Source organism: Passer montanus, unplaced genomic scaffold, assembly GCF_014805655.1.
Source record: "Passer montanus isolate IOZ18808 unplaced genomic scaffold, ASM1480565v1 scaffold864, whole genome shotgun sequence".
NCBI classification, from domain to species: Eukaryota; Metazoa; Chordata; class Aves; order Passeriformes; family Passeridae; genus Passer; species Passer montanus.
The window spans coordinates 1-9482 of record NW_024373968.1 but is presented as its reverse complement, the minus strand read 5'-3'; the positions used below and the strand labels follow the sequence as shown (position 1 = coordinate 9482).

Here is a 9482-nt window from a genome sequence, read left to right as displayed (position 1 = left end):
CAGCCACAGGCCGGGTGGGGCAGGGGAAGTCATGGGGCCTGGGCTGAGGGAGGCCGGAACCCCAGAGAGAGAAGGGGTGAAGGGAGTGGAACCGGGCACAGCCCCTGCAGGAACGGAGGGGTGGAGAAGCACTGAGATGTCCTGGGCAGCCCCTCCAGAGAGAGAGAGCCTGTGCCACCTTGAAATTTGTTATCATGTGCTGACAGCACTGTCAGCAGAGGAGAAAGAGAAGGGAGGCGGAAGGTGGCCAGCTGCTGTGAGATTTCACCCATCCTGAGGGCAGAAGAGCCTGTGACTTTAACCCTTCCTTAGATAAAGAAAACTTTGCGAAACACTAATCCTTGATCTGAAAGAGAAGAGAGACACCCTGGCACTTGAGATGTCAGGAGAAGATGGGAAGAGATGATAGAGTGGCCTTTGGCTGGACTTTTTCTTGTTGGTAACTTGACTGAGAATCCAAGGTTTTGTCTCACTGTGCTTTGTTGAAAATTGGGTGGGGAGAGGAGGAATGTTTTGGTTTGAATTTGGTATGTTTCTTTTATCATACTTGTAGGTTAATCAAGTGTTTTCCTTTATTTCAAAGCTTGAGCCTGCTCTGCTCTGTTTCCAGTCACATCTCATAGTAGCCATTTGAGAAAAATCTATTTTCATGGGAACACTGGCATTGCTCCAGTGCCAACCCATGACACAGAGAAAGGCCAGAAGAGCAGGGAAGACACCAGGAATTGGTCACATTTTCTCCTGTCACGACTGGGACCTGGGAAACACCAAGAGTTTGCATTTTGTGGCTGCAGCAGTTATCCCCAGAGCCAGAGGGAGCAACAACAGAGCGACCACTGCCAGGAAAGACTTTCTGAATTTGTCATCCTTTTCAGATCGGTGCAAGAGTGTTGTCATCTGGTATTTGTAATAAAGAGGGCAGGAGATCTTTCTCCTTTTTAATGCCTTTATTAAAAATAATCAGCTCAGGTGGGGAGAAACTGACGGGTTGCGCCCACGCCGCTGGTGCTCCCAGGAGTGGCACGGAGGAGGAGGATGATGCAGCTGTGTCCGCTGGTCTGCAGGCAGAGGTGGGGCTTCCGTTCTCATGGGAGATTAGGAGATTCCACTTTTTCAGTCTAACATTCCAGGTCCTCTTTCTAGTTAAGACCTTTTCAGGTTAGGGTGAGAAGTAAAAGGATCTTAGCAGATACTGGATTAAGTTCCTCATCTTTAGACATCACTTAGGTCTCTTAATTCCATGTTGGCTCGCTGGTTTTAGGGTGTTTTCCTGGAACATTGCAAAATCTGTGAAATGCATTCTCCTACTCAGCAGTCCCAGAGCCGTGTCCCTCTGTGGCCTCACAGTAGGGACCTCAGCACAGTGTTCAGCTCCTGCCTTGGAAAACCACTCCAATACTTTATCATACTTTCTGTAAAAAACTTCTTCCTAATATCCAACCTATATTTCCCTTGGTGCAGGTTAAGACTTTGTCCTCTGGTTCTGTCAGTCAAGGCCTGGAGAAAGAGACCAACCCACACCTGATCCCCAGCCTATGGCATTGCAGGGGGTTATAGTGGCCAAAATGCAGGACTTGGGATGTGGAGTCATTAAACTTCATCTTATTTGACTCTGCCCATCCCTCCAACCATTCCAGGTCTCCCTGCAGAACCCTCGTACCCTCCAACAGATGGACACACGCTCCCAGCTCAGTGTCATCTGCAGATTTACTAATGAAAGACTCAATCCCCTCATCCATGTCATCAATAAAAATATTGAACAGAGCTGGCCCCAGCACAGAGCCCTGAGGGACAGCACTGGTGCCTGGCTGCCAGCTGGATGCAGCAGCGCTCACCAGCACTCTCTGGGCCGGCCATGCAGCCAGTTCTGAACCCAGCACAGAGTGCTCCTCTCCCAGCCCTGGGCTGCAGCTTTTCCAGGAGTGTACTGTGGGAGACAGTGCCAAAGGCCTTGCTGGAGTCCAAATAGAACACATCCACAGCCTTTCCTGCATCCACCAGGAGGGTCACCTGGTCATAAAAGGAGACCAGGTTGGTCAAACACCACCTACCCCTCCTGAAGCCCTGCTGGCTGGCTCTGATACCCCGGCCATGCTGTAAGTGCTGGGTGATGACACTCAGTATAAACTGTTCCATTTCCTCACTGGGTACTGAGGTCAGGCTGACTGGCCTGTAATTACCAGGATCCTCCTTCCCACCCTTGTTGTGAATGGGTGTCACATTGGGCAGCTTCCAGTCATCTGGAACCTCCCCAGTGAGCCAGGACTGCTGGTGAATGATGGAGAGCGGCTTGGCAAGCTCATCTGCCAGCTCTGTCATCACCCTGGGGTGGATCCCATCTGGTTCCATGGATTATGAATATCCAAGCAGCTCAGCAGTTCTCTGACTGCCTTCTCTTGGATAATGGGGGAACCATTCTGTTCCCTGGCACCATCAACCCACCCAAGAGGACAGTTGTCCCGGAGACAAGCTGTCTTCCCACCAAAGACTGAGGCAAAGAAGGTGTTAAGCACTTCTGCCTTCTCCTCATCTACAGTTACTAAGTTCTCTCCCTCATCCAGTATAGAACAGAGGTTGGTCTTACCCTTCCTTTTACCATTAATATACTTGTAAAAACATTTTTTATTATCCTTTACAGAAGTTGACATTTTAATTTCAAAATGAGCTTTGGGCTCCCTGATTTTTTTTTCCTATATGCTCTAGAAGCCCTCTTAAATATTTCCTGAGAGACCTGACCATCCCTCAAAAGATGATTCATCCTCTTTTTATTCTTAATGTCCTCCAAAACCTCCCTCCCCCTCTAGCTGGGTGATTGCCTCATCGCCTCATCTTTCAGCACACAGGGACAGTCTGTTCCTGTGCCCATAAGATCTCTCTTTTGAAGCACATCCACTTTTCCTAAACCCCTTTGCTTTTAAGGACTGCTTCCCTAGGAACTCTGATTAATCCTCCTAAATAGGCCAAAGACTGCCCTCTGAAAGTCTGGTATAAAAGTCTTATTGATGTTCCTTCTGACGTCACTAAATATCGAGAATTCTATAATCTCGTGATCACTCTGCCCCAAGTGGCCTCCAACCACCACATCTCCCACCAGCCCATCTCTATTTGCAAACAACAAGATTTAACATAGTACCTCCCCTGGTGGGCTTACCCATCAGCTGCAACAAAAAGTTGTCCTCCACACACTCTAAAAATTTCCTGGACTGCCTTTTGTCAGCTGTATTGAGTTCTCAACAAATGTCCGACAAGTTGAAATTGCCTAAAAGAACAAGGGCTTATGATCCAGAAACATTCCCTAGCTGCTTAGAGAATAATTTTTCCACCAGTTTTTCCTGGTTGGTTGAATGATAACAGACTCCCAGTAGGATGTCAGCCTTGTTGGCCTTTCCCCAATTCTCACCCACAGACATTCAATTCCATCATCATTAGTTTCAATACCTATGGTGTCCAAAGCCTCCCTAATATAAAGGGCCACCCCTCCATCTCTTCTCCCTTTCCTGTCTCTCCTGAAGAGCTTGTAGCCATCCAGTGCAGCACTCCAGCCATGTGAGTCATCCCACCACATTTCTGTGATGGCAATTACATCACAGCTCTGCTGTTGGATCATGGCCTCCAGCTCTTCCTGTTTGTTACCCATGCTGCATGCACTGGTATCCATGCACCTCAGCTGGGCTGCTGATTTCACCCCTAACTCAGGCTTCCCACCCTTGGGCCTGCTTCCAGACAGCCCAGCTGCATCCTCTTCTCGCTTTAGACCTAGTTTAAAGCCCTCTCAACAAGTTCTGCCAGTTCACGAGCTAAAATTCTTCTGCCCTTAACAGGAAGATGGAGCCTCATCCAAACAGACCAGGTGCCTAAAAGTTGCCCCATGATTAAGGAATAAAATTCTGTTGATAACACCACTCCTTGAGCCACTTGTTAATAATCTGAGCTCTCCTACTGCTTTCACAGTTTTTCTCAGACACCAAAGGGACTGAGGAAAAGACTACCTGTGCGCCTGTCCTATCACCCACTTGTCCCAGTGCCCTAAAGTTCCTTTTAATTGTCCTGACACTCCTGTTTTCAATCTCATCACTGCCAGCCTGGAGTATCAGCAGTGGGTAATAATCAGAGGGCTGGATCAGCCCAGGCAGTCTCTCCGTGATATCCTGTACCCGGGCCTCAGGGAGGCAGCAGACCTCTCTGTGGGGTGGGTCTGGTCGATATATGGAGCCCTCTGCTCCCCTCAGGAGGGAGTCACCCACCATGATTATACTTCTTTCCTTTTTGATGTTACAGGTGGTAATCATTCTCAGACATGAATCATAATTGGGAGGCTCAATGGACAGATAATTTTCTTCTAAATCATGTGGTGGACTCTCCAGATCCAGGGGCTCATACCTGTTCCAAAGTGGCACCTGGTTGGGGAGTGGGGGTCAGGAGGAACTTTTATTGTTACCTCCTTGAGTAGATATCTACTCCCACTCCCCTTCATCTACCAAATGTCCTTCTATTGTCTGAGAGTAGGAGGTATAAAAGACCGTGGGAACCAAGGAGAGCATTGCCTCACTGTGAGACCTCATGGAAACAAGGATCCACTGGGACACTGCAGACCACGGCGCCATTCTGACACTGTGGGGCCCAAGAATCCAAGGGACTTTGTGACACGAAGGGGTTCCATGGAACCAAATGGACAGTGTGACACTGGGAGGCCTCATGGAATAATGGAGACCATTGGGACACCCTGGGGCCTCAAGGAACTGCAGCGGTGACACCAAGCTGGGTGTGAGTGTGGATCTGCTGGAGGGTAGGAGGGCTCTGCACAGGGACCTGGACAGGCTGGATCCAGGGCCCAAATTCAACAAGGTGAGGTTTAACAAGTCCAAGTGCTGGGTCCTGCACTTTGGCCACAACAACCCCTGCAGCACCACAGGCTGGGGACAGAGTGGCTGGACAGCAGCCAGGCAGAAAGGGACCTGCAGGGACTGATGGACAGCAGGCTGGACATGAGGCAGCAGTGTGCCCAGGTGGCCAAGAAGGCCAATGGCTCCTGGCCTGGATCAGGAATGGTGTGGCCAGCAGGAGCAGGGCAGTGATTCTTCCCCTGTGCTCAGCACTGGTTGGGCAGCACCTCGAGTGCTGTGTCCAGTTCTGGGCCCCCCAGTTTAGGAAGGACATGGAGGGACTGGAGCGTGTCCAGAGAAGGAAAACAAGGCTGGGGACAGGTCTGGAGCACAATTTATGTGAGGGGCAGCAGAGGGAGCTGGGGTTGTTTATCCTGGAGAAGGGGTCAAGGGAAGACAAGGCGGTGTCAGGTCTGCAGGAGCCTGCAGACAATTCCTGCAGCACTTGGAGGATGATCCTGCTGCCCAAGGGACGTTCCCATGGTGCCAAGTCAGGAACTGCAATGGGGAGTGGGGCCAGAGAGGAAAGGGCAAACAGGGATAGCTGTCTGCAGGGGAGGGAACAGGGGAGGGAAAGAGGAAGAAATCTGGATCAGGGACAGCTAAAGAAAGCAAAGAAGAAGCAAAGGAAATGCACAGGGTAGTCTGGGGGTGGGTGCCAGGCAGCCCTGGCTCTGAGCAACAGCGTCTGCAGTGGCACAGGAAACTCCCAGCTGATGAGAAAACTCTGCTGGGAGATCCTTTAGTTCCTTTAAAGCCACGGAGAGTGAATCCCCTCATTGATACAGTCTGTGGCCACAGGGGCGGTGGAGAGAAATAAAATGAGAAATGGCACAGTTATATTCTTTTCTGGATAATTTGAACCATCTAAAACAAAGGAAAAAAAACCAAACACAACCAAAGCAAGAAGCGGTATCAAAGATCAGTTTTATTATGAATGATTTGCAGAAATTGCCCAGCATTTTAATATTTCTGAAACCATCCAGTCATCATTCTCCTGACACCTTCCTTGAGCTCCTGGTTCCTCAGGCTGTAGATGAGGGGGTTCAGCGCTGGAGGCACCACTGAGTACAGAACTGACAGGGTCAGATCCAGGGATGGGGAAGACATTGAGAGGGGTTTCAGGTAGGTAAAAAATGAGGTGCTGATGAACAGGGAGACCACAGCCAGGTGAGGGAGGCAGGTGGAAAAGGCTTTGTGCCTTCCCTGCTCAGAGGGGATCCTCAGCACTGCCCTGAAGATCTGCACATAGGAGAAAACAATGAACACAAAACAGCCAAATAGGAAACAGGCACTGATAGGAATGAGCCCAAGTTCCCTGAGATTAGAGTAAGAGCAGGAGAGCTTGAGGATGGGGGGGATTTCACAGAAGAACTGGCCCAGGACATTTCCATGGCACACAGGCAGGGAAAATGTATTGGCTGTGTGCCTGAGAGCATTGAGAAAGGCAGTGGCCCAGGCAGCTGCTGCAATGTGGGCACAAGCTCTGCTGCCCAGGTGCAGCAGAGCATTGAGAAAGGCACTGGCCCAGGCAGCTGCTGCCATGTGGGCACAAGCTCTGCTGCCCAGGAGGGTCCCATAGTGCAGGGGGTTGCAGATGGACACGTAGCAGTCGTAGCACATGATGGTCAGGAGGAAATACTCTGCTGAAATGAAGAACAGAAAGAAAAAGAGCTGTAGAGCACATCCATTGTAGGAGATGGTGGTGGTGTGGCAGAGGGAATTGTGCATGGCTTTGGGGACAGTGGTGCAGATGGAGCCCAGGTCGCTGAGGGCCAGGTTGAGCAGGAAGAAGAACGTGGGCGTGTGCAGGTGGTGGCCGCAGGCTACGGCGCTGATGATGAGGCCGTTGGCCAGGAGGGCAGCCAGGGAGATGCCCAGCAAGAGGCAGAAGTGCAGGAGCTGCAGCTGCCGCGTGTCTGCCAATGCCAGCAGGAGGAAGTGCCTGATGGAGCTGCTGTTGGACATTTAGTTGGGCTGCATGTGGGGACCTGTTCATGGAGAAAGGACAGTGACAAGTCAGGAGAGGCTGCTTGGTGCCAAACCTGGGCCATTCCCTGCAGACTGTCCCACTGGGACTCACCCACCCTTGCTCCTGCTCGGGTCAACCTTCCCCCAGGTCCCTGCCTGAGCTCCAGCTGTGCTGGCTGAGTGTGCCAGGAGCAGCCAGGCCTGTGCGTGGGGGCTCTCAAGGAGCCATCCGTGCCCTGCTGCGCTGGGTTTGTGGGCCTCATCCAGTCATCAGTCTCCACACTGCAGCCTTGAGCTCCTGGTTCCTCAGGCTGTAGATGAGGGGGTTCAGTGCTGGAGTCACCACTGAGTACAGAACAGAGACTGAGAGATCCAGGGATGGGGAGGAGATGGAGGGGGGTTTAAGGTGAGCAAATGCTGCAGTGCTGATAAACAGAGAGACCACAGCCAGGTGAGGGAGGCAGGTGGAAAAGGCTTTGTGACGCCCCTGCTCAGAGGGGATCCTCAGCACAGCCCTGAAGATCTGCACATAGGAGAAAACAATGAACACAAAACAGCCAAACACTAAAGAGATGGAAAACACAAGAAGCCCAGATTCCCTGATGTAGGATTTGGAGCAGGAGAGCTTGCGGATGTGTGGGATTTCACAGAAGAACTGGCCCAGGGCATTGCCATGGCACAGGGGCAGGGAAAATGTATTGGCCGTGTGCAGCAGTGCATTGAGAAAGGCAGTGGCCCAGGCAGCTGCTGCCATGTGGGCACAAGCTCTGCTGCCCAGGAGGGTCCCGTAGTGCAGCGGTTTGCAGATGGACATGTAGCGGTCGTAGCACATGATAATGAAGAGCAGAAAGAAGAAGAGCTGCACAGCACATCCATTGTAGGAGATGGTGGTGGTGTCCCAGAGGGAATTGTGCATGGCTTTGGGGACAGTGGTGCAGATGGAGCCCAGGTCGCTGAGGGCCAGGTTGAGCAGGAAGAAGAACATGGGCGTGTGCAGGTGGTGGCCGCAGGCTACGGCGCTGATGATGAGGCCGTTGCCCAGGAGGGCAGCCAGGGAGATGCCCAGCAAGAGGCAGAAGTGCAGGAGCTGCAGCTGCCATGTGTCTGCCAGTGCCAGCAGGAGGAAGTGGCTGATGGAGCTGCTGTTGGACATTTATGCTGTCTTGCCATGGGGATCTGTAAGAAAAGTAATCATGGAATAGTTGGGTATGGAGAGGACTTTAAATATCCTAGCACAGCCTGGGGACACTTTCCCCTCACTGCCTGCCCAGGGCTCTGCTGCCTGGAGCTGTCTCTGCCAGCAGCTGCTTCCCTGTGCCCAGGGCTGCGCCCTGCCAGTGCTGCCAAAGCCCAGCCCAGCCCTGGGGGCTCAGCTCTGCCCTGCACACCCCTCCCAGCTCTGGCACTGCCCAGGGGCAGCTCTGGCTCTGCAGACTCTGATGGCAACTTCAGAGCAACCCTGAGGAGGCTGAAAAAGTGACACTGATGCTGCCTGGAAGGGACCCTGTGGTGATTTCTGTCACTGCCTGGTGTATGCAGATCTTCAAGAAATTTATTTTTATTTTTTACAGACTGAACTAAGAAATTAAGAGCTATGTGCAATTTACTACACAGGAAACCCAGAGCAGTAGAATAAAAATGCAGGATTTCCCCTTTTATGCAGTAGCATCAAGCAAGTCCTGACAAACCATGGCTCTGCCTTGATTTCCCTCTGCTCTAGTCCTGTTCATCAGGAAGTTTTCCTCCTGGAGAAATATTTCAAAAATTTTCTAGGAAATAGGTGTTGAGAGCTTTGTAACAAGCTGGCTCCGAGCTAAAGCTCACAGTGAGATTAATTTGACCAAGATACAGAATGAAGGGAGTTGCCATTCCAATTAAGCTGTGTCCTTGGCCCATGGATAAAGTAATGCACAGACACAGGTGGTGGAGCAGGATAGCCTGGGAAAGTGGTGATAGTTATACCAAAAACAGCACGTAGATAGCTGATAGCTAGTTAGCCAATGGTGAGCTGGGATTTTGCGCTATGCATGAGCTAATTAAAAGGTGTATAATAATCGGTGATTCGGGAATAAAGACAAGACTTGTCGATCATCATATGGTGAGCAAGTCTTTCTTGTCCATCAAATGGCTGACCCCAACGTTGACGACCACGGACGGACATCGCTGCCACAAATGGGGAAGTAGGAGCGGGTCCTTCTGAAGCAAGGTGGGGGGACGGCAAATGAACCACTGCGGGTTCACGGCCCTAGGAGCTATAAAGATAGTCCTAGCCTACGTGCTGCCGAAGTCTGTAAGCCTTGCAACAGCGCTGATTAGAAATGGAAAGGCAAGCAGCATATGATTTATTTATTTGCTTTTTAAAAAAGCGGCAGATTAAAGACATGGACTTGCAGAGAGAGCTCCCACAGTTGTTAGCTTGCCGGTGTGCACAAGGAGTTTCTCAAGATCCTTGTACAGTACGTGAGTTAACAGAGTGGCGTAAGTTCGGGACCATGAGGGAAACGCATATGGTGGCGGCGGTGCCGGCGCTGCGGCGGCGGAGCGGACCGAGCGCTGCGGTGGCGGCGTACTCGGTGCCGGCGGCGGTTACGTGCACCGTGGGTCCAGTGACATGCACGGTGACAAAAA

The 9482-nt window shown here is 51.3% G+C and overlaps 2 protein-coding genes across 2 annotated transcripts; both read right to left on the bottom strand.

Moving 5' to 3' along the window:
- Positions 1–5846: 5846 nt before the first annotated feature.
- On the bottom strand, positions 5847–6851 carry LOC120513727 (olfactory receptor 14A16-like). Its single transcript, XM_039733393.1, has 2 exons — positions 6385–6851; positions 5847–6312 (listed from the first exon to the last, which is right to left on the bottom strand). Exons 1-2 carry the CDS (start codon positions 6849–6851, stop codon positions 5847–5849), a joined length of 933 nt encoding a protein of 310 aa, XP_039589327.1.
- Positions 6852–7113: 262 nt separating this feature from the next.
- Positions 7114–8007, bottom strand: LOC120513726 (olfactory receptor 14J1-like). The gene has a single exon (XM_039733391.1). It carries the CDS (start codon positions 8005–8007, stop codon positions 7114–7116), a length of 894 nt encoding a protein of 297 aa, XP_039589325.1.
- Positions 8008–9482: the final 1475 nt, after the last annotated feature.

What these genes read in the sequence shown, in the direction of transcription:
- LOC120513727 (XM_039733393.1), bottom strand. Translation starts at nt 6,851, where the DNA reads ATGTCCAACAGCAGCTCCATCAGGCACTTCCTCCTGCTGGCATTGGCA. An exon ending in GCCTTTCTCAATGCTCTGCT is followed by an intron (nt 6,313 to 6,384) that starts GCACCTGGGCAG and finishes CAATGCTCTCAG; the next exon opens with GCACACAGCCAATACATTTT.
- LOC120513726 (XM_039733391.1), bottom strand. Translation starts at nt 8,007, where the DNA reads ATGTCCAACAGCAGCTCCATCAGCCACTTCCTCCTGCTGGCACTGGCA.